We start from the raw sequence: 24061 nt of genomic DNA, 5'->3' as shown, positions 1-24061 counted from the left end.
CTCTGGGGGAAACAAAGCCTGCCAGGCACAGCCACAGGAGAGACTCAGCATCTCACCCCCTCACTGAACTAACAGTTACAGTGGGAAAATCCTTTGGGATCCTATAGAACCAAGATTCCCAAAACCCATCAGGGAAGCAGGAAGCACCACCTGGAGTTTAAGGCCTTCTGCCCTTAACAGAAGGGCTGTACCCATAAGAGATTTTTTTGTTTTGCCTTTTTTTAAACAACTCACCACATCTGCTGCACATCAAAGCATAAACACTTACACCCAGGCCTGAAGATGCATCAGTGTAAGAGCCCACACAGCAGCCTTTGCTCCAGATCCATGGAAGAAGGGAGAGGCAGCCAGGAGGGAGTGCTTCCACAGGTTTATAAATCTGATAAATACAAGTATAACAACCTGCCCACCACAATGGGGCAGGGGGGGAGCAAAGGGAGTCCCAAAGGCTGCTGAGAGTGTGCTGACTTGTATATGACAGCTAGAGATTCATGCTGAGGTGTCAAACAGCTTCTCAATCATCTCCCCAACCTGCTCAACCTGGTATTTGATGTACTTCTCAGGGTTCTTGGTGAAGGGCACGTTGCCATATCTGCAAAGGAAGACAACCCCTAGGTGACAAATGGAACACAGAAAAGAGACCCACTGGTGCCTCCCGTGCCACAAATCAGTTCCACACCAGCACATCCCACTGACAGGTTATCTTGTAGGGAGCAAGTAACCTGGTTATAATGGGTCTTCCCTTGAGTTTTACATGAGTAGCTCAGGGTGGGTCAGAGCTTTGTGCTGGCTACAACATCTGCACTCACCCTGACCAAGGAATCAGGCTGGCAGCAGATGCTGGCAACCAGTAGAGTTCAGCTTGGGGATGTTTTAGTAGGGAAGCCAAGACAGGACAACAGAAAAATGCCTCATCTGAGGCTACTCTAGGGCCTAAAGACCTCCTTAAATCCAAAGAAGAGAGGACAATGCTGCAATGTTGTCACCTGTTCAAGAAGGCACCATAGGTCTCTTTCACAATGGTTTTCTGTGCCCGACGGATTTTGTCCCGTTGCTCCATGTCTGGAATTGCCCAGGCCTTCTGGATCTTACACAGCTCCTCCAGCCCATCATTAAATCCCTGTCCAAAGTAAAACTCAGTGAGTGTCCTGCCTGCAACCCCATCTCCATACCAAGTTTGATGTTCTTCCTCTCCACTGACAGGTCTCCTCCTCAGGGAGATCTCTGACTGCCTATCCCCATCACCAAGGGATGTTCTCAGGCCATCTAACACCTCCTCACCTTAAAGCGCTCCTTTATCATCTGCCTTTCCTTATCCTTGAGCTGCAACAAGGAGGGAAAACATTTTATTACATCTCCAGAAGTAAATTTCCAACACCAGTGTTTGCCCACAGCTCCCCATCCAACCTAAGTAATATCCTACTTACTTGGCTTGAATTCCCTCTCCTAAAGCAGGGAGGAAAGAAAGCTGCAGTGAGCAGCACACTCTACATTCAGCAATTGGCTTTCATCTGAAGTAGGTTTAACAAGGGTAATTTTCAGCTAGAACAGACATAAAAATAGATTTCTTTATGTTCCCAGCCCTTTCTAAGAGACGGTCTCAAGGTTTTACAGATCTGAAATAGAAGGAACTGTTCAGGTGGAAATATAAGAATAGAGGCAGAGATTAAAAGACCTGTATGAACCTGGGGCAAATCAGAAGGCAGTGATGCTCTCCATCTTATCCCAGGCACAGTATTCACTCCGCAGAGCAGTACTGGCATGAGATATAAAGCAGGTTTCTGGAAATTGTTTCATATGACAAAGGAGAAGATGCTTCCAGCCATTTCTATCATCTCAAAACCCTCCTTGCCCATCCTCTCACCTTCACTCCTGGTTGAAAGACAGGCAGGTTTCTCTCTAAGATGTAGTCTGTCACCTTCAGCCAGCTGTATGTAAAATGAGATAGGACAGAGGCAAAGAGAAGTCACTCCTGCCTCACCAGAACATCTACGTATTCACGCATGACCCAAAGGCCACCCCTGACAATACACCCCCCAAAGCTTCCTACAGGGACCCCTTCCCAAGTCAGATTCATTGCCTGGAAACCAAAATACCTGGGTTTGGATTTAGACCAATTTTCAGACCAATCTCTCCCACCGCTCCAACAGCACTGGCTCCCAAGGAGCTCCAAACTAAGCAAATGGAGGGAAGAGCAGAGGATGTGACTGACCTGCGCTGGTAGGTCTGGATCTGCTGCTCAATGAGCTCTCGGTAAGACCTCTCGGCTGTCTTCTGTGTCACAGCTACCAACTGGATCAGCTCAGATCTGAAAGGACAGAGCACTTGAGGAAGCACCTGAGGCAGCTGCTGTCAGGTCTGCACTTCAGCCCCCTATTAGCAAGTTTCTGCCCTTTACAATAAAAAGGACCCTGAAATGCACAAACTGGGAGACAGAAGTTACTTTCCAAACCTGTGTCCTCAGTCCTCCCAAGATCAAAGGACTCTCTACAAGCTAAAGTAGCTCTGATGCTTTTATCTCCTACTCTTGGGTAATGTGATGCTTAGCAAGGCTTTCAGAAGAGCACTTTAAGAATGGAAGGAAGAGCAGAGATGAGACAGGCTGGCAAGGAAATGCATTTGATGCAAAACTCTGCTCCAGAACCACGCTTAGATTCAGCCTGGACTTCAGGGAGATTTACCCAGCTCCACACTTACTTTTCTAGAGATTTCAGAATGTAGTTGTAGTTGTTGTGCAGAAAAATGGCACTCAAAGCTGGGTCTTCATAAACCTTGGATTTACTGAGAAGGTTAAGCTGCAAGTTGCCCAGCACTTTGCCTTAAAGAGGGAAAAACAGATAACAAAAAGGTTTTGCACTGAAACTTCTCATTACTGGCAATCCAAACTGTACCATCACTGGGGGCCCCAGCAAGGTGAACAGCACAGTCCCAGCTGCACGTGCAGGCAAGGGGACAATCCTATGAGCCCTACAACAGTCTTTCCTCAGGGAGCCACCAAAAGCTCTCTGCAAACTAGTGCCTTTGTTGCAACTGGCAATAGTTGTGTTTTGGGTTCAGAGCACATCCCATGACTTAGGGGGGATCAGACACAGCCTGACCATGATGCAGGCTCTGATCTCAAAGAAGGCAAAGGACATGATCCCCACTGTAACAGATCACGATGAGGTAGCACCATGAGTTCATCTCACTACCTTACTGTTAAAGCCAGGATAAAGGTTTTACAGAGCCCATCTGGCAGCTGGGAGCCTCTGTGGGGTTGAAGGTGCAAAGTACTGTCTGAGAACGGTTTGAGGCAGCTGACGACAAAAGCTCTGCAGCACAGTGAACACGAAGTTCTGCGCTTTGTCCTGACTAACTCTATCAGCCTGAAACTCCCAGTTTGACCCTTTTTTCCCCAGCCCTCCCATCAGACTCCAGCTCAAAGGTGGAAAGAGCACATGGCATTAGAGACACAGCCTGTGCTCTTCACCCAAGCACAAAGGACAGGCGATGGGGAAGAACTGGGAAGGTGTGCAGGGTACTCACAGATGTAGGTGCTCAGCAGCCGCCTGCTGAACTCCGAGCTGTAGCTGCTAGCTGAAGAGCTGGTCTCTGAAAAGCAAAGAGTCTCAGGCCAGTTATCATGCCATGGGAAGGGGATATGTGTCATCAGCCTTGCCTCTAAGTCAAACAAGCATCATCCAAGTTGCTATGGAATTAGTGCAGAGCTCCCATCACCAGTGGAAAGCTTCCTGCTTCAGTGCTGATTATCCAGGGCAAGGCTGGAAGAGCTCTGCACCTCTCACCCCTTTTATCTGCATCAGATGCTCAGCACCCCCCACAGAAACCTCTCCTTTCCTTCCTAGTGCTCAGAGGACACCCTCTTGATCAGAAATAGAGTCATTAAGCACATCATCCCCATTCTTCCCCCACCACCTGGAAAGGCTTTGGAAGCACTAGAAACTGGCAATCCGTGCACAATCAAGCTGGAGCTGTTCACAGCAGGCACACAACAGGAACTGGAACAGGCACAAGGGCTCTGGGAAGTTTCAGCCATCCCCATGGTTGCTGACAGGGCTGCTTGGCTCTGTAAGAGGGGCTGCACCAGCATGGGAGCCTGCCCTTATAAGCAATGACTCTGGGCTGGCACATGTCCCTCTGTGCATAAGAGATGGCTTTCTGCCCTCAGTTGCTCATGGGACACGTGGGTAACTATCTCCTCCTCCTCCACCAGAGACTTTGGCAGCCAGGCCTAGCTGGGGTGGTCTGAGTTCATCAGCCCCCATGGGAAAGGCCTCGAGGCTCCTGTTGCTGGGAGTTGGACAATAAGGAGCCGAATGCACATGGGATAAAGCATGATCCCAGCTGGGCCAATTTGCACCCGTGCCAAAGGGATTCAGTGCCAAGAGAGTGTCTTTAGCCTGTTGCAGCTCATGTGGCATCCCTCATTGTCTGCTGGTGACAAGCCCTCCCTAGTCTTTCCAGCCCTGGCAAGGGTTACTTACTCTCCCCTTTTCCCTTTTCAGTTACATGTTCATTTATTTACCACTCCTGGAGGATAAAGCATTAACATACATCACCAGCGTCCGAGGCAATGTGAACAGGGAGGTGGGGGTAAGTCTGCTTACCTCTGGGATCTAAAGGAATATTGTATGTGTCCCCAAGAACTACAAAGATTAGGCAGAGCAGAGAGAAAAGGGGCGGGTGGAGAGAGAAAAAGAAAGGCAAAGTGCAAAAAGACAGGTTAGAGACCAGCATCTCTTGGAGAACAAAGCAGATATTAACACAGAGCAGCCACAGACAGCTACACAGGAGAGCAGGCAGAACTCCTTCCAAGGCCACGGAGTGGAGATCACAGAGGAAAGGCAGTCTAACCTCCTTCCCCTGCCAGAAACATTGTTTGCATGGTCACTGAAAGACATCTCATTCCAAATGAGTTCAAACACACTTTCAAGGCAAAGGAAAGCTTCCCCTCACACAAGCAGCAGTTTAATGCCCCAGAAATGAACTGCACAGCCCACGTAACCTTCCCAAGAACCTGAGCAAAGCACTCCCACCCTCACTCTGCACTTCAGCATCCCTCCATGACCATACAGGGTTCTACAGAACCATTCAGCGGGCAAGAGGAAGGAACTGGCAGCACACATTTAACCCATCACTCTGCTTTTGCTACCACTCGAGGCAAACATCCCATAAAAAACTGTAATTCCCACCACTTGGGATCACTGGGAGTTATCAAACCCAGCTCCAGGCACCCACACCTGAGCTGGCAGCTGGAAGCTGTCGCAGAGTAAAGCCTTGAAGGCAAGTCACCACCCCAAAGCCTCTGATCCAGAAGCAAATCCCTCCAACTTCAGTAACATCACCTCCGATCTGATGATGGCTGGTGTAGGGTGACACCAGGTCCACAGCCAGACAGGGACTACAGCTTCACCAACAATCAGTAACCAGTGTCGCTCAAAATGAGAACACGTCTGGCCTGTACGGTGCCCTCTGTTGGGCATAGCTTTGGAGCAAGTGACAGCACAGTTTCTGCAGAACACCAGTGCAGCAGATGGTCCCCGAGGCCTGGCTGCAGCCAGAGACAGCACCATTGACAGCACATGGATTATGGGTCACTTCCTGCATGGCTCTGAGCTCCTGCACGTCAGCCCAAGTTACCAGAGCTGCTACAATTACACTGACTTCAAGCTTTAATAATTGAACAGAGGGCAAAGCTGTGTGTCTCACTATACAGCAGGATCCCTCTACACCTGATGTGATGGGACAGCCACAACTCAAAAGGAAATGGTTTGTGTGTCACATTTTGTTACATGACCAATACAGAGAATAAAAAAGCCTATTGTACCTTCTGAATCAGCTCCTGTGACAGAGCTCGAGTGCATGACAACATGTCAAGGCTTTACATAACGGTGCTGACATCACCACTCAGGGAAGGACATGGGAAACAGTTGGTTTCTCCAGAAGAAAAAACCCCAGATCACCTCTTAGTTTAAGGAGAGAAAGTCAAGGAGGCTCTGAGCACACTGAGCTTACAAGTGCCAAGGGCACAAGGCAGTGGTTACAGGAGATGTGGCAAGAAGCAGACACATCCCAGCTTGAGTTAATTTAGAACTGGCAGGATCTTCCAAGCAGGAATAGCAGATACAAGTCTAGAGGCAGCTGTAAGCTTCCCCCTTCCCCTGCTCCTAATGGGCTCCCAAACACCAGGCTGTGGCCTGTGCCTCCTCAGGTCTCTGTACCTCCAAAATCTACAGTTCTCCACGTCTCAAGCTGCTCTATTACAAGGGAAACATGAAAACACGAGCCCTGCCTAGGCCAAGGGCTCATCAGGGAGCTGCTGCTCTGCACAGAACACAGACTCATGCTCTAGCTGTTAAGCAGCAACATCCTGTTCCATGAGGCAGCTGCCCTCAGCTTCTGATCCATGTATTTCTTTCTGGATGCTAAGTCTCTTTAGCATCCTGGAGAGCAGAGCTAAAACTCATCTCTCTGCTAGAGCACAAGGCACACACAGCTCAGGAGTCCCAGCTTGCCCATGCTAGATTCCAAGGAGAATATTCTTGCTGCTGCTGTTATGCTCTGACCAGAGGCTGTGACAGGAAAGGTGAAATTCATCAACACACCCCTAACTAAAGCCAGCTCAGCTGGTCCATCCACCCTCACTCCAGTACAGCCACAGAGAACCAGCCCAGTGTCAGATTTGTAGCTAAATGACTGAGGCATCCTCTCATGATGGAACACATCAGCAATAAACACTACCCCAAGGGTACCTGATAGCAGCAAGTGTGGAAGGAAACTCTCGGCATCCCCTCCAGATAACTATCTACATGGTCATGGCATATCAGAGGACAAGACAAACCACAGGGTGAAGGACAGGAGGAGAACAAGCTCACAGGCATGATGAAGTCTGAGCTTTTTAGGGAAGATGTCCAGACAATGTGGGGAAGGAACTGCATGCCCAAACAAGCCTCATGCATGTCTGTACCTTGTGATGCCAGCATGGCACCTGCTGTCTCCTGGAAATCCAACAATTGCTGGAGGAAAAGGATGGCCTGGAAGCAAGAGAGGGAAGTTATGAACAACCAACACTGCATCTCCTATTAAATGCTCTGCTATTAAGGATCATGCAAGACCATGTGTCCCCCACACTTAAAAGCCTTCAAGAAACAAATCATTACACTGCTTTAAGTTGCTGGGTTTTACTCACAGAGTCATATCATGGCTCAACCAGTAACTGACTGATCTCCCCATGGAAACCAGTTCATTACCCTTCCAAGACAGTTTAACTTCAGAAATTTCCTTACTACTCTTTTTCAAACATCATCAGAAGCTGTTTTTCACACAGGGTGGTTCAAACCATCATCACATACATTGCTGGTGAGTTCATGAACCGTCCCATCTTTTGGCATGTTGTATTCCTTGTCTGGATCATTCTAAGAAAGAAAGAAAGACACAAGGTAAGCATGTAAAGAAACAGGGCCTCTACAATAAAACTGCTGCAAGCGAGCTGTAGGCTTGTTCATCCAGCCTCTCTCAACACCCTCAGAGCTGTCTCTCACAGTGCCATCTCCTGGTGCTCAGAAACCACAGCTCCAATGTACCAGCAGCTCAGAACCACAGGGGTTTGGGCAGCATGTGACCATCAAGCTCACCTACCAGGCAGTATGCTTACCAAACACACCTTACATAGGGCCAGTTTCACCTGAGTACCCCAAAATTTACCAAGTCAGCAGTTTTAGTTTCTTCTTAAATAGGATTAATTCTGAGATTAATTCTGCATCTGGAAACTTATGGCAGATTATCTGTAGTAACCCTGTAAAGGGTCTTATGCAGAGACCTTCTGTCTTTGAAATCAGCACCAAGCATTTGGTATTTGCAGCTGATCCAGCAAGCGCCTCCTTTAGACTCAGAAACTGCAGGGTCTCATGGAAAGCTGAAAGCTAAAGTAGGGGTTCCGCACAGAAAACACCTTTACCAAGCCTGCTGGTCTTGCCAAAAGAAACACTGAGGAGAATCCTACCTTAATGTTGTCTGCAAACTCTTCCAGTGCTTTTGCACCAGTGGTCTCCATGGAAGTGATCAGCCCTGGCAGTTTGTTCTTGGTGCCTGCTGCAGTTCCCTGCAATAGTTTCATTACAGATCAGAGAAGCTAAACAAACAGCATCTGAACTGTTATCCAGCACCTACCCACCCTGATCCCCCACCCCAGCATCTCATTTTCAACTCCTCATGTGCCAGGAGAATAATTACAACACCATCAACACCACAACACATGAAATCCTGCATCCTTCTGCTAGACAGAAGGGGAGGATGCTGTGACCCCAGTGGTGACCAGGACCTGCCACTTCTCATGTCTCTTCTTGGACTGTACCTGATACAGGGGGTTGCTGCATCACAGCCACCAGCTGGAAGCAGATGGAAAGGAGCCTGGCTAAACCTAGATGTGTTTGATACCTGGAGTACCTTGTGGCACAGTCCAAGCAGGCTCTCCTCAGAGGAACCCATCTTCCAGGCATCAGTAAGCACAGCCTAAACTAAGCTCAGCACTAACAGAGATGAAGCCCCTCAGAGGCCATGTACACAGCAGAATGGACCATTTATATGGTCCATCACTGAGTCATGACTTGAACTGAAAAGAGCTGCTGCTGAGAGATGCTGAGTTAATGGTTCACTGTCACAGAAAGACACAAGCTGCATTTCCATCCAGCCCATGCTGGAAGACAGAAGCAGCTTTGTTCAAAGCCACTGTGATAATCCCTTTCAGGAAGTTCTCCACACATCCCAAGCCACAGGACCCTCTCCAATCCTGTCACACTCACCTGCAAGACCTGGTCAAATTCTGGCTTCATCTGCTTCAGATGCTTAAGGATGGGGAAGATTGTAAGCACAGCTGAATAGTCATGTCGGATGATGGCTTTGCGGGCAGCTGAGACAATGTTATCCCCCTCCATGATCAAGTTATCCAGTGACTCCTGCAACAAAACCACAGGGTCAGAAGGAAGCAGCATGACAGTGTCAGAAGGAAGCAGCACAACAGTGTCGGAAGCAGCACAAGGGGCTCCATGTAGGATGCCCTAGTTAAGGTGCCAATCCAGCCAATGGTTCATTTGTGGTACCCAGTGAGTGACTCTGAGCACATGTTCTCCAGGGTCTGTGAGGCCCCAGTTCCCTCAATAGCTCCTGGAGGACAGCACAAGCAGTGGTGGTGCTCCTGGGCACCCACAGTGGGTAGCGGAATCCACATCCTCACAATGAAGAGGAAGGGAAAAAGACTGTGTGCATCCTTTTACAAGAGAAGCCAAGCAAAGAGGCTCAACTGACCTGGATGAGGGAATCAAAGGTCTTCTTCTGGTGGTGCTCAGGGACGATATCAGTCAGGAGCTGGTACTCACTCTGGGCTAGTTTGACAAAGGCACTAACACAGTGAATGTACGCGTCGATCTCAATGTCGAAGACATCATCCCTCCCTGCAAGGGCAAGAGGGCTTTAGGAGACCAAACTCCACCCTGAGCTTCAGCAGCTCTGCTCAAGGCCTTGGTTTGCATAAGGTTCTTCTGGAAAAGGTGGTTCTGGCTTTGCACACATCCTTGTGTGAGAACTACAGTCATGTTCTCACCAACTGCCCCAGGGTTTGTGCACAGGAAGCTATGAATGCCTCCTGCAGGGTATGCAGAGTCACCTGCAGGTCAGGAAACAGGCACATCAAGCCATCAGCTCTTGCCAGCCTCATGGCAAAAGGCAGGTTTGGAACTCTTCTGGGACACAGACTAAATTAAATCAAGGCTTGAACACCGAGTACTTGGGAATGTCTGAGGTGAATTATTCAATATCTCTGCTGGTATTTTTAGAGTTCTTTATCTCCATCCATCATGCAGATGAAGAGATGCCATTATGCATCACCATTTCTGGGAAACCAAAGCTGTCCTGGAAGGCAGCATCTTCCCACAGGAAGAAACAAGATAAAAACCAGGCAGATGAACATTTCGACCCCATGAAGCAGGACTATCAGCACAGCTGGGTGAGCTATCTCACACACAGCTGCATACAAATGCAAATAGTTGAGTCCTAGCATACAGATGTCTTCAAGATCCATCAAAGAATCTCAGAGGTAAGCATGAGAAGTGCTGCTACGATACAAGGGCCAGCATCAGCTCATGCCAACCACCAGCTGCATGTGTCATGAGGACAGCCACAAAGTGACACACACCATCCTGCATCACCCAGACCCCTACAGGAACCACTATAAAACAGATTACATGGAGAGGCCTTCTGTAAGCTATAGGTGCTGCTGCTGTTTCTCTTCTCCCAGCAACAATGTGCAACTTTTGATGGGCACAGAACCAATTCTTCCCTACACTGACAGGTCCTTCAGGTTGAGCTTTTCAAAGCTATGGTCAGCAGGGGACACACATGTGTGGTTTTACAGAGTGCCTACAGTGGAGAGTGACCCACCACTGCATGCTGAGGTGATCCCTTTCGTGTCTGCTTCACTGCAGCACCAAACAAGCCAGTAGCTAGCTATAGAAAAGTGCCTCTCAGCATGGTGGCTCCCAGTCTTTGCTTGGCTAAAGCCAGGGTTCCCTTTTTGAGGGCTCGGGGGGTGTGTGATTAGTAGGAGTGAATTCTACTGAGAAGAGCCAGAGCTTCTTAGCCAGAGAAGGCCCATGCTCCCAGACTGCCCATGAACAGCCACTGCCTACAGAACTACCGTGAACATGCTGGAGAGAAGGGATGTTAGCCAGCTTGGTGTGAAGTGACAACATGGTACTTACCAGCAGCTGGCCCATGCTTGTCGCTCAGGGCATCGGAAAGGTGTTTAACCCGTAAGTCATGCTCATGACCTAGTGAGATGGCAGCCGGCACAAACAGAAGGCGCAATTTATCCAGGTGGTTACAGCATGGATGGATGCTCACACGGGCTGAAGCTGCTTCAAGCTTGGCTTATTTGAGGTTATGGACACTTATTTTGCCCTACAGTCCCAGGAATACTACCTGACCAAATCCCTTTGTTGGGCTATGCGGCAGTAGCAACCCTTTGAAACCTGATGAAAGTGTGAGTCAAGCCATTTGCTGGGCCACAGGAGTCCCTTGAACCTCCTGCCGTAAGTTCTGAATGGGACAGCGGGCCCCAGAAGTCCCACTTGTACCCACAACCATCACAAAGCCAAACTCAAAGCCCATCTCCTGCTCAGCACAAGGATTTTTCCACCCCAAATGAGTGATGTTAGTCACCATCTGGGATTTAGTAGACTACAGTGTAGGTGCTGAAGAGATCTACTTTGGATGCGTACATAACAGGGGGTGGAAAGGTCTTAGATGCTTTGAAGCAAGTGACCTCTTCCCCTTATCTGGTCCAACCTCTATAGGCAGAGGAGATCAGAATACGGAAGACAACTATTTAGGTAGGTCTTCACAGAGATGCACTGAGGTGAACTTCACACAGGATGCATTGAGCTAGGCTGTGGTCTGACACTTCAGCATCAGGTTTGGAAAGGTCACCAGGAAACAGAATGTCTCAAAGTCCAGGCAAAAAGAAAAGAGAACAGAAACACCACAAGCAGATGTCACTAGAGCAGAGCTTCCATTAGCCAGGTGGCTCTGGTGGGTCAATTGCTTTAAGGTCACATTCCTTTCCACCTGTGTTCATGCTTATGGAGACTTTGTAAGTCAGAGACTGAACTCAGATAAATAATTTGGCCCTCCAGCATCTCCTTGGCTCCCAAGAAGACCTGCACGTATCCAATGCTGGCCATCAAGCACTAGGGTAATGGAAGTCCCACCTGAAAAAGCAAGGCTGATACACAGAAAGTCAAGGGTGAAGTAGCTAGAGCTGTGATTACCTTCCATAGGAATGAGGTTAGAGGCCCCCTTTTTCCCATCTAGACCATGCTGAGAGTATTGTTTCAGAAGATTCTGAGCCTTACGGATCGTGCCTGTCACCAGAGCCAGAGAGAAGAGACAAGAAGACCTAGAAAATGAGTGAAAGAAAACAAACGCGGACCACCAGCCCTCCACCAGCAAGTCACCTGGGCACCAATGAGAAAGCTCAGTACAGGAACGTGAACCCCAAGCTCATGTCCAAGTGTGCAGATCCAATGGCATTTCCAGTCTGCTTCCCTGCTTTGAGGGTGGGAGCACCAATTCCAGCCAGGGTTACAGAATCATCATGGACTGGTTTGTGTTGGAAGGGACCTTAAAGATCCTCCAGCTCCAACCCCTGCCACGGGCAGGGACAGCTTCCACTAGAGCAGCTTGCTCCAAGCCCCTGGGTCCAACCTGGCCTTGAACACTGCCAGGGATGGGGCAGCCACAGCTTCTCTGGGCACCCTGTGCCAGCGCCTCACACGGAGAGACTCCCTCTATCAGAGGGTGTTCAACCAGTTTGGTGAGGTGGAGAAAACAGGAGCAGAGAAGGGAAGCACTGAAGCACCCTTCCCTGTAGGGACTTTAAGCTGATACTCTACATAAGCATACAAAATCATTGCTTTTCCTCGGCTTTAGAAGCAGGGCTTTGCAGTGCCAACAATTCCTGTCTGGCAACACGCTGTGTGCTCCCCAGAGCCACAACTGCAGCCACTTGGTTAGAGCTGCAGCAAGAGGTACCTTTCCAAGGGGGATTTTCTGAGCAGAATCAATACAGACCCATCAAGAGCCCAACAGCCAAGACAATGATCTCCACAGCCAAGGAATGATCTCTGGTGCTACAGGAAGCAGTAAAATGGTGACAATCTCTGGGCTCGAGGGAGCAATTCCCATCCCAGGAATCCCAGAATAATGGATGCTGCCCACCCATGTCTAACTGGCATTAAGACCCCCTAATCCCCAAAGCCACTTCTCTTCTAAGGAACTGCAAATCAATTCAAACCATGGAAAAAAAAACACAACATAACACTGGGTTAAAAGATTTATACTTCACACACACAAAAACCAGACAGAACTGAACAAAAGCCAGCACTGGCTATACAGCTAGACAGCACAAAACAAAGCATTAATGTGACAACTGAAGACAATGGTTCCACATTCAAAGGTTAGTCCTTCATGCAAGAAGCTACAATTACCACAAGCACATGGACACCCTCTCGGAGCAGAGCTTCGCTGTTGCCTGCACAACAGGGAACAGAAAGTTTTGGGAAGGTGGAAGGAGTTTCTATAGCAGGCCCAGATGCAACAGAACTGAGAAAATGAAGAAGGATCCAAGAAATAAAAATGCTGCTGCCAAAATTAAGAATTGTTCTTCCATTTTGAAGAAATAAACCCTCCAAACATGCAGAAAATCCCTGCTTCCATCAGTGACTGAGCCACTGTGCAGCCTAGAAACAGTGCTGGCTGCACTAACACTGAGGACCGCTATCCTGAGGGGAAGCCCAAGCACACACTGCTGCAGAACAGCATCCTCGTGTGCAGGACAGCTTTATCTCATAAGAAGATATAGGGCAGGGGGACTGAAACTTCCCCCAGTGCATCTCTAATGGGGGAGAACAGGAGAGAGAAGTTCTCACTGAACTACCAAGCTGCCTTAACATGGTGCACTCGCTAAACAACAGCACATGGTTCCTAAAGTGTAATGTTTCACTGGCAACATCTTTCTACTACCAGTTTAGGCTGCTTTCAACCATTTAGTAAAGAAAAAAAACATCATATCCATAAACCACATTTTCCCCTCTAGGCGCACAGCAGGGAGGTGGGAAGACTTTACACCCTCGCTGTGCTGATGCATTTGCTCCTACCTTCTGCCATATGATCAAATGAGAGGGCTCTTCCTCTTCCTCCAAGCTTCCCAGTGCTCTTCACACCCAACACTTCCAGTTTATTCTTAGCTACTTGCAGAAACCTTAAGAGCTTGGGCACAACACGAAGTTCCTCTGAGCAAGCAGGGTTGTAACAAGCTCTGGAGATACGTGCTAAGCTCTTTCTTACTGCTGTCCCCATAGCCCAGCTGATGCAGAGCAGCTCAACCCAGGCACTGCTCCTCTACCAGTTCTTTCATCTTTCCCACTTCCTAGCATCCGGGTGGATGGGGGGAAAAAATAAAAAGAGGGTAAACTGGCATTAAACACAAGCAGAGAGGCTCTCACTTCACAGGTATGCAGAGCATGTCTCCACAGCCCACCCCTGACAGTTCCTTCTCAGATGAGAGCTGAAAACCTCTGCTGTGTTGTTTTGCATAACACAGTTACCTGTGTTTGTTCCTGAGCATCCCTTCACTGCTGCTCCATCCCTCTCTCTTTGCACTGTAATTAGGCTTTAATGGATTCGAGGGGAAGCCAAAGCTTTTGTTCCATGATTGGTTTTTGCTATTAAGCAGTTCCAAACCAAATGGGACTGTGCTTCAGCTGCTAATGAAAACATCACATTCAAGCCAGGCAGCGATCAATATGGGAAGTGGGAAGCTCTTTATTCTGCCACACAAAGACTCCACAGCCTGCTTTCAGGTAGCACTACACTGCTGGGTAAACTGGAGCCCTAGGCAAAGGGGAGCCCTGGGTACACTGGAAAAGGGCTCCCTATAGCTTAAAAAGAGCCCCCACAAGTCAAAAACCATCTGAAATATTTGCTCCTGTGGCCCAGTTGTTAAAATAGGTTTTGGGCATACATGAGGCACAGTTTTCCAATTGTACCTTGTTCTGTTTCTTGCAGGCAGCCAGGCTGGCATCTTCTCGTCCTATCATTCCCTGGCAATGAAAAGCTCCCCAGCTACCTGCTGCTCTCCAGCCAAGAAGAGACTACTGGGTCTATAGGCATCCCAAAAAAGCAATATTTGATCTGCATATATTTGCAGGAGGCTGATTTGAGAATCTGAATACACTGCTGACGTTTCAAATAGCAAACTACTAAAAACCAAGCCCACAGGTTGCTCCATGAATTCAACTCGACTTGGCAAGTTTCATTTAAGAGGAGATAACTCTGATTTAGAAGCATCTCCAGCAGCCAGGTTTCCAACTACTTGCTGTAACAACAGGAGATAGTACAGGATACACCAACAAATAAAACCACAACAGAGGGATGAAGACCCTCTGAAACAACACATGGATATGGAACAAGTTCTCCATAATGCATCAATAATACCTGGGGAACAGGGAGGGGATGTCTCTGCCTTGTTACCCTGCCCCTAATACAGCACCTGCCCTTTACCTGTAGGCTCTCTTGTGCTTTGTGGGCAAAGAAGTTATAGCACATCGGATTTAGTTTGTTATTTTTCCCTTGTGACAGGTTAAAGTGTGCGCTGGGGTGTGCACTGGGATATTCTTCCTTAAGGAATAAGGAAATCAACTTGCTCAGTGAAGCCATGAGAAAATCCCCTTGTCTGAAACCCAAACTGGCAGAACTTGACTTTGCTTACTGAAGCAACAGTACAGGAAACCAGTTCTTCTTCCATGATTGAAAACAGGCTAAAAACAGGGGAATCAAATCCCACCAGATGAATATTGCTATGAAGAGAGCCACTGTGCCAGTGCAAAGAGGATAAAGACCTCAAGAGGTGTCCTTGAAAGCTGATGGGACTGCAGAAAAACCTGTGAAACTGCTCAAAGACTATTTTTTTCCCTCAGTTTTTAATTTCACTTAAGTACAATTTAGTGGCCGTAAGAGATGGCTGGTACATGAGGTTTAACCACCCCTTGCCTTGAGCTACAGTCTGTCCTTGTTCACAGAAAATTTGAGACAAATTAGCCACTAGTTTTTTCTTGAGATGAACAATACCCCAAAAGATGACTTGAAATGCTCTTTCTGTCACTGTCAGCTCTCTAAATGCATCCAGACCTGCTCTCTGCCTTCTACCAGACCCACCCCAGTAACTCCAATGAAACTGGGCAGAAAGGTGTGAAAATCTCCTGGTATATCTACAGCACAGACACTCATCATGACAAGGAATATTCCATGCCCAAATGCATTCATTTTGGAGGACTCTTCTTCATAGGGACAAATGCTTGTGCTCTCAAAACGTGTGTACTTTCTGTACTCTCTATGTGAGCACCCAAGATTGAGACTCATAAAATAGCCTAGTGCTGCTTGGTTTTATTTCCATCTGCCCATGATGAAACCCCTCTCCTCTATCTCTGTTTACCCAGAGCACAGGGGAGATGTCACCATTTGGCAGGCTGCTTAGAAATATTTACTGGCCATGTTGACCTCACAGCAATCAACACCCAGAGATCTCTTTAGCATCAGGTGTTAACTGAGCACTGTGGACCAAGCCTGAAGCACCCACACCCCAATGGTTCATCTACGTATCCCATGGGGCATCTTTCCAGGAGAGAGCTACTGAACCACACAAAACCAGTCTTTACCTGTGGTAATCATGCTGTTGGGTAGGAGGTACTGCCACTAATGACTGTCACCATGCTTAGGAGCAATTTTAAACACTGGTTTCTGCCATCTGCAGCACAGTTCTCCTTAGCAGGAGGATACTGTCCTCTACAGTTCTCCAAATACTGATGGCAAATTCTTACTCAAGTAACTACACATCAACCCCCAGAGCAAAACCAAGAGAGACATCCCCTGGTCAGGTGGTTCTCTGCTGGCAAGAGAAACCCCACTGTAGTTCAGCCTGACTGCACCCATCACCTGCAACTCCCACTCCAGCTTTCAGGAACAGCTCCAGGGCACAGCAGCAAGGGAACAGATTGATGTTAAACAACCAGAGGGGTGATCTCCAGCTGTCTCAACCTCCCCCAGACCTCCCTCTGCAAATATCCCAGGCACACCCTCTGCTTTAGCAAGAAGAGGCCCAGCAAAGCATCTCCACACAGAGAAGTGAAGAGCCCCAGGGCCAGCACACACACAGCGACACATTACCTGGGATGAGGACTGCATTCACATCAGGATTATAAAAATAAACACAACACAATTAAAATGGGTATTTCTTTCCCTCCCTTTCCCCATCCCATCCGTTCCCAGGCCCTACCCACATTGCCTGTTATTTTCCTGAAACCCAGTAAGAGTATTTGGACAACACAGGAAAATATATGTGGGTGGGAGAGCATTGCCTGTATAAACCCACATAAATATGGACTTTCCTGACTTTCATCATTATTACAGAGGAGGAAATAAGGTGCCGTGACACACAGAGGGACAACCTCACTGTGCTGCTGTGGAAGGGACACATTAGCTTTTGCTACCCTCCTTCTGGCCGTGCTCCCACTAGATGGCACGTTTCAGAGATGGAACTCCAGCTCCACACTTCAGTACGCTGGAGTGACTGCTCTCACCAGCTGCAAAACACGCAGCAGAACCCATGATAAGCTGGAGAGGTGGAACAACCCACCAGCCTCAGACTTTCTTTCAACAACAGGCTGAGGCAAAAGCCTTAAGCAACCCTTCCAAAATTCTGGATCTCATTTCTGTAGGCACCTCCCCAGACCCCATCCCAGTTCCTGACCAGTTCTTGGTTTCCCAGCACTAGTTTATTCATAACTAGTGATTCAAGTGATGTCTTGTATCAGAGTTTTGTGTTTTGCTATGGCACAATGTATAAGCACTATTCCAAGGCTGGAGACAGGTGTTCTTAGATAGAGCCCTCTCAGGTCTCTTTACTCATCTCCATTGTTAAGGCAATGACCTTTTCTCTCTCTGTATACAGGACCTCACTCTCCTCCAAAGAACAGGTCTGAGGACTTGACAACAAGACAGAAAACGTCCGTCATCAAAATGCTGAACCCAGGGCAGAGAAGAGGTGCTCACCTCCAAAATCTTACCCCTGCTCCTGTCCTGAAAGCACATCTTAGACACAGAGGCTACCTCAGCAAAGGGAAGGCATTCCATACCCAGCCAAGAGGATACATACTGCAGTGATCCCCTACTTTAGGGACTCACCTGGTCTCTTGACTGGCTTCTTGGTGGGAGTGTCCTTCCTTTTGTTCTGGATGGCAGGGGAATAGGGAACCCCTGTGGAGGAGCTGTTCTTACGGAAATGGTCCTTCAGCCCCTTGATGGAGCGGTCAAGTTGGACCGAGCGGATTTGGAAGTAAACTGTCATGAAATCTACAGAGACAAGGTAGAAACAAGGTTATAAGCAAACGGGAAACCAAACCTCTCCTGAAACATTCTGTGCTCCTAAGGGGGCTTATTAGCATTGATGTGGGACCCTAAGGAAGTGTGAAGTGGTTTTCCCTCACAGAGTCTCTCCAAACCAGCTTCTTCCCTCCTCCACAGTATTCATTCCAGCCCTCCCACCACACACAATAAGTCTATGCACTGCTACAAGAGCACATCAGCTGTGAAACTGATGGGAGACATTTGTGCAAGATGCTGCCAACTGAAGGGCTCAGTTTGTAGGATAAGAGGCTTTACACACTTCTCAGGGTTCACTGTGCTCAGGAACTAAATGAGGCGTTCATCATTTAAAAGCAGAAGACAAAGTGACTGACAAACTATGCTATACGTGTTTGAATTGCCTTTGATCATGGACAAATTCTTAAGAAGCTTTTAAAGATGTTTGTCATACTTGGTAAGAACAGTAATCCCCACTCTGAAGTAAAGGACTGAGGTGGGGGTGATTCCAGCAGCTCCATGCGTGTGAAATACAGGCTTTCCTATAACAATTCCACAAAGACAATCACTTCCAAAGGAAACGTTAATAAAGGACTATAAAGCTGCAGGCATATTTTGATGCTGCAGGACATGAAAGATGCACATACTGACTGAAGGAAGTCTTTGGGCTGCTTTCTCCCTGCCCTTGGTCACATTTAATCTGTTCATAAATAGTCCCCAGATGGGAATAAATGACCGGTGTTTTGCACATTAATAATAGCTGAGCACTAGACAGCTGCAGCTCCATCAGGAGGCATTACAGTTGCAAGTTAAATGGATTTCTGCTATAGGTCAGACCAGGCACTACGACAAATTGGAGGAGATTGTTTTGTAACTAATAAACCATCACTTCAGTTGCACTCCAAACACTGTAAAAAGTGGAATCTTGAGGTGACTGAAAGACTGAACTACTCACCTGAAAGGTTCCACTGAGGCAGCCACTAGTTTTGCTGGTGCTGCTTCCAACAGCAGTGTGCCTGGGGGTTTCTTAACCACAGCAGCACCTGAGCAGAGGCTTCACGGCTGACCTATAAGACAAGCTGTGCAGTGCTACACACAGCCCTCAACACCCTACTTCTGGTCTCAACTACATGTTGTAAGTAGCTGGAGAGCATTCCCCAATACACCACTACCAGGGAACACCCGGCAGCACTAACCTTGATTCCTGCCATTTTCCACCAGCCATCCAGAAATGCGGATGATATCATGCAGGACACCCTCTGGGAGGTGCTCCAGAAACATCTCCTCCTGGGGCTCCATGTCATCATCCCCACTGATGAGGTCCAGAATGAGGATGGGTGGCACTGGCTTGGTGTGTCGTGTCATCAGGCTGCGGAACTCCGACTCCAGGGACTCCTTGCCCCTCTCAAAGAGGGATTTCTGGCACAAAACAGGAGAAAGCAGGACAGAGATTCTGTAATCAGTCCCTCATGAATGTTTCATAGAATCACAGACCGGCTTGGGTTGGAAGGGTCCTTATAGCTCATCCAGTTCCAACCCCTGCCCAGTCTAATCTAGTGCAGGGATGCCTCACAGGGAAGTTCTTCCTTATACCTAACCCGAACTTCCCCTGTTTCAGTTTAAACCCATCACCACTTGTTCTATCACTACAGTTGCTGATGATAAGTCCTCTCCAGCATCCAAATTATTTCTGCATCAGAACATACTTCCTGCAGTGTTTCTGACCACTGTCAAGTACCACATGGTTCAAACTCCAGCAACATCTGTAAGTAAGAGACTTTTAAAGCTAATGAAATAATAAAAAATACTGCTTGGGAATTGCTTAGTCTTCAAGCAGGATTCAGACACATCTCCCATTCTGCTCAAGCAGCTGGAGGACCAACAAGAGCTACTCAAGAAGAGGCTAAATCAACGCCATCACATGTGCAAGTTTTAAGGACATGAAGATGTTGGAGAAAGTCCAGAGGAGACCACGAGGATGATCAGGGGCTGAAGCACCTCCCATATGAGGACAGGCTGAGAACACTGAGGCTGTTCAGCCTGGAGAAGAGAAGGCTGCTTGGAGACCTCAGAGCAGCTTCCAGTGTCTGAAGGGAGCTACAAAGATGCTGGAGAGGGACTCTTCATCAGGGACTGGAGTGATAGGACAAGGGGTAATGGGTTTAAATTGAAACAGAGGAAGTTCAGGTTAGATATAAGGAAGAAGTTCTTCCATGCGAGGGTGCTGAGGCGCTGGCACAGGGTGCCCAGAGAAGCTGTGGCTGCCCCATCCCTGGCAGTGTTCAAGGCCAGGTTGGATGGGGCTTGGAGCAACTTGTTCTAGTGGAAGGTGTCCAAGCCCACGGCAGAGGGTTGGAACTGGATGAGCTTAATGTCCCTTCCAAACCAAACCATTCTAGGATTCTGTGACATGCTTTCAGATGTCCTACTGGTGCAACGCAGAGAGCAGAACCCCACAAGCAGAAATGCTGCCAAGTGTACAGACTTCACCAGACCCCAAAACAATCATTTCTTCAGCTGTGCCCAAACACCCTCTTCACCAGCAGCAAGGCTGAGAGCCTCTCACAGCACAAGGCTGAGCAGCAGGGCTACATCTGTGCCTATCTCACTCATGCAAGGCTCCAAACCCATGACCTACCACACGGTTCAGCTCTGGGCTGTCAGGATTGTTGTCCTGGAAGTATTCCACTGCTTTCTGGATTTTGTCCATGCAATTCAAGTATTCCTCCAGCCTCCCAGTAGGGCTGAAAATAAACCCAAAATTAAAGTAATGCCCCAAGAAGCAAAGAATGAAGTTATTAAGAAAGCATCAGACCAAAATCAGGATAAAAACAATAAGGAACATTTCAATTCCCTTTTCTTCCACCAGGAGATCATCATGGGATTCCCTTTTGCCTCCACTCAATGGCAGAATATAAAATCCATGCAACAAGTGCAAAGGTACTGATGACTGAGCAGCACACAACTCTCAGCCTTGTCTTCACCCACCCCAGTGAGGGGCCATCACAACATCCACCCAAAGGCTGAAAGCAGGCTCCAGAACTGGATACAGTTCTGCACAACATCAGCAGTGCAGGAAGAACCTTTGGGAAAACAGTGGAGGAAAGAAGCCACCAATGCTAATGAATTTCATATAGCAGCATGTGTGCTAAACTGGAAGAGACACCAGTGCCAAGCCTGAGCAGACTTTGCCCTCTGGGGATTGCTGAAGGTCAAGACAAGCAGCTTCACTGTGGTCTGATGCCAGGGAAAGTGTGTGGGAAGGCTACAAGGAACCCTCTGAAGAGTGTGTGGAGTCTGTTCCCTTACTTCCATCCTGAAAGTTCAACAGCAAGATCTAGCTGCTCCACTCACCCTTCCTTTATGATCTTCTCTGTGTCTTTAGCCACATGGTAGTAACTGATGACATGATCCAAGCAGGACAGGGTCTTCTCCACATTCTCCTGCAAGCGCTGCAGGTTCTCTGTCTGTTTATAGACTGGGATGATGGAGTTCTCCAGCTTCATCAGACGACTTTCAAAGGAGGAAAGGATAGCAACCTACAACACCAAGAAAGAATGAGAGCTGAGGACATCCTTCCACATGTATCCATACAGTAGGGTAGTAGTTAACAGTAGGGCAATCAGGGACCTTCAGGTCCCACTGTCTCTTTTGGGGCTCTGCTATTGATTTCTCCTTAGGTTGGCTCTTTAATCCCTCTGTGTCCTAATTTCAATTCATAATTACAAAACAGATCACCTGCCATACAGAGATGGGCCAATCTTAAATTAAATGCTTGTGAAGCGTGAACATGACTTTTCAGGACATCCTAAGGGGGAGCAAAAGTCCATTTGACAGCATGAACAGCCACAGGAACAGCTTGCACGTGCACTAGGTAAAAAGGACACCCACATAAACCAGCAGCCACTTCGCCCCATACCACTGAGACCCACACATGAGATGCACAACCTGAAGGCACAGTACAAGTAAAGCAAAAATCTTACCCATCATAGACACTTGTTTCTTAAAAGGGACCGTGATACTACTTTTAAACCATAGTACGCTCTTAAAGGATGCCTTACTGTCATCTTCTGTAGGCCAAAATGCAACTCCTTCAAGATTAACTCTCATGCTACGCTTTCCACACTTCCCTAGTGATGCCTTTATGACTTTCTTATAGCCCAAAACTAGACATAGCGTAGTAGCTGGGGGCTATCATGCCATGAGAGCACAATACTACTTTCTACCTCTTAAACAGAACATTCCCAAAATATAACTCCAAACAAGACCTGACTTTATGAAGCAACAACATGATGTTGTTGCACAAACTAGTCTGAGGTCTATTAACACCTCCTCCCAAGAGGGACAGACCATAAAGAGACGAGGCCAACAGCTGATTTGAGCCCTCATCTAAACAGGAGAGAAGCTTAGGACTGAAGCATTCATCAAGTGGCAAGCGGTAAATGCTCCATCCCTGGCAGTGTTTAAGGCCAGACTGGACAGACAGAGCCTTGGGTGACACAGTTTAGCGTGAGGTGTCCCTGCCCATGGCAGGGGAGTAGAACTGGATGACCTTAAGGACCTTTCCAACCCAAACCATTCTATGATCAGTTCTCCCCTTTGCCCAGGTACTGAAGTGCAAAACACAGGCACAAAGCAAGTGGTTCATTACTTTGCACTCCTCAGATGGGCACAGTGACAGCCTCGAACACAGTTTCTCCTAATAAAGAGTAAAGCCAGGCTCAACATTAGGGCTGAATTTCAAGGATCAACTTACCATGTTCTTTGTGAGCTGGTCACTCTTCTCAAGGCTATCTTTGATGAAGGACAGAGTTAATTCTTCCTGCCAGTAAGATGAAAAAACACTCTTCAGTTCTGAAGACTGAGCATTTAAGTCACTCAACATCACATGAAGGTTTTTCCACATCCTGGCAAACACTGCAGCAAACCACGCTTGGTCTGATGCTGAGGCCACCCACCTCTTAATAGAAATCTGGGCAACTGACCCAAGGTGAGACACAACAAAATGAGCCAGGTTTTTACGGATTACTTGTTTCCCTTCAATACCATAAGCCTTAGCATGCTACAGTCACAGCACAAGATAAAACTAATACCTTTACCACAGAGGCACACCGACTGAGAGCACACATTTCCCTGCCATAGCACAATACAGTGGCTGTACCAGCACCCCCAAATCCCACGCACAGCCATGAACTCAAGCAGCCAATGCAAAGCAACCACCACGGGCTGTTTTCAAGACACCAAAGCCCGGGCATAGGAAAGGAACAGAAGCCTGCAAGGGCTGGCCTCAGGCTGGGTCTGAGGACCTGAAGAGAGAGCTCCAAGAGGCCACCAGACCCTAAGAGAGCTGCCACAGGCCGAAGGGGTGGGGTAGAGATAGCCCTGACAAGCAGGGCCCTAGGCGCTGAAGGAGACCTGGGATGCTGCCAGGCCCGGAGGGGGTGACCAGGCTCTAAGGGGTTCCCGGCTGGCTCCCAAGCCCTGTGGGCATCCCCAGGCCCGTCTCCTGAGCAACGCGCTGGGGCTAGGAGCGCAGGCCCCAGCCGGGCCTGCAGCACGTCCGGGCGCCAGTCCCACCTGCTTGAGCTTGTACTCAATCTCCCTCCTGCGGGCCGACACCTCCTCGGTGGGGATCATCCTGCCGCGCTCCGCCGGCCGCTGCCGCTGCCGCTGCCGCTGCCCACAACCTCCTCTACCCCCCGTCACTGCCGGGCCGCCATCTTGGGAGCGGCGAGGAAAGCCGTGCGCCTGCGCGGCGGGGCCGGGAGCCCGCTGCCGCTGGGCCTGCCTTGAGGAGGGGAAGGAAGGAGCCGGGGCCCAGCAGTGGCCAGGAGCATGCGCAGTGCCCCTGGTCGCGGCCATCTTGGGAGTGGAGGGAGGGCTGCGCCGCCATAGTTGGAGGTGTCATGGCGGGTCCGGGGGGGGCTCCCCAGAGCCAGCCCCTCCAAGCAGAGCGGTGGTGAGGGATGGCTGCACAGCACACGGAGTCCGGAGGGAGCCCCAGAGCCACCCAGCTTTGGAGCCGCCCTTGCTGAGGTGACCACGCAAAGGCCCACTGTGCCCCACAGCTTGAGGGAGAAGCAAGGTGTGA

General features: G+C 48.6%; 1 protein-coding gene across 13 annotated transcripts; it reads right to left on the bottom strand.

The window, feature by feature from the left end:
* Window positions 1-355: 355 nt before the first annotated feature.
* Window positions 356-23633, bottom strand: EXOC7 (exocyst complex component 7). 13 transcript variants are annotated; one of them, XM_061461859.1, is made up of 22 exons: window positions 23548-23633; window positions 22727-22792; window positions 21325-21509; window positions 20609-20714; window positions 19167-19389; window positions 17794-17961; window positions 16777-16788; window positions 11823-11915; window positions 10755-10823; window positions 9304-9449; window positions 8802-8954; window positions 8003-8101; window positions 7353-7415; window positions 6968-7034; window positions 4608-4646; window positions 3526-3591; window positions 2698-2818; window positions 2213-2308; window positions 1865-1928; window positions 1282-1323; window positions 987-1120; window positions 356-592 (listed from the first exon to the last, which is right to left on the bottom strand). In XM_061461859.1, exons 1-22 carry the CDS (start codon window positions 23605-23607, stop codon window positions 490-492), a joined length of 2175 nt encoding a protein of 724 aa, XP_061317843.1. In that variant the 5' UTR covers window positions 23608-23633; the 3' UTR covers window positions 356-489. The 13 variants fall into 13 exon arrangements, with proteins under 13 accessions (XP_061317843.1, XP_061317846.1, XP_061317848.1 ...); XM_061461862.1 differs by lacking the exon at window positions 4608-4646; XM_061461864.1 differs by lacking the exon at window positions 10755-10823.
* Window positions 23634-24061: the final 428 nt, after the last annotated feature.

The sequence above is a fragment of the Pezoporus flaviventris genome, unplaced genomic scaffold (assembly GCF_033815535.1).
Source record: "Pezoporus flaviventris isolate CSIRO_AGI_PZ_B2104156 unplaced genomic scaffold, CSIRO_AGI_Pfla_v1 ptg000034l, whole genome shotgun sequence".
In the NCBI taxonomy this organism is placed as follows: domain Eukaryota; kingdom Metazoa; phylum Chordata; class Aves; order Psittaciformes; family Psittacidae; genus Pezoporus; species Pezoporus flaviventris.
This window is presented reverse-complemented; position numbering and strand designations above follow the sequence as displayed.

Coding starts and splice junctions, on each gene's coding strand:
- EXOC7 (XM_061461859.1), bottom strand. CDS start 23,607: ATGATCCCCACCGAGGAGGTGTCGGCCCGCAGGAGGGAGATTGAGTAC. Junction 9,450..10,754: donor CAAGCATGGGCCAGCTGCTG/GTAAGTACCATG, acceptor TTGCCCTTGCAG/GGAGGGATGATGTCTTCGAC. Junction 2,819..3,525: donor GCTGCTGAGCACCTACATCT/GTGAGTACCCTG, acceptor TCCCTCTTTAAG/GCAAAGTGCTGGGCAACTTG.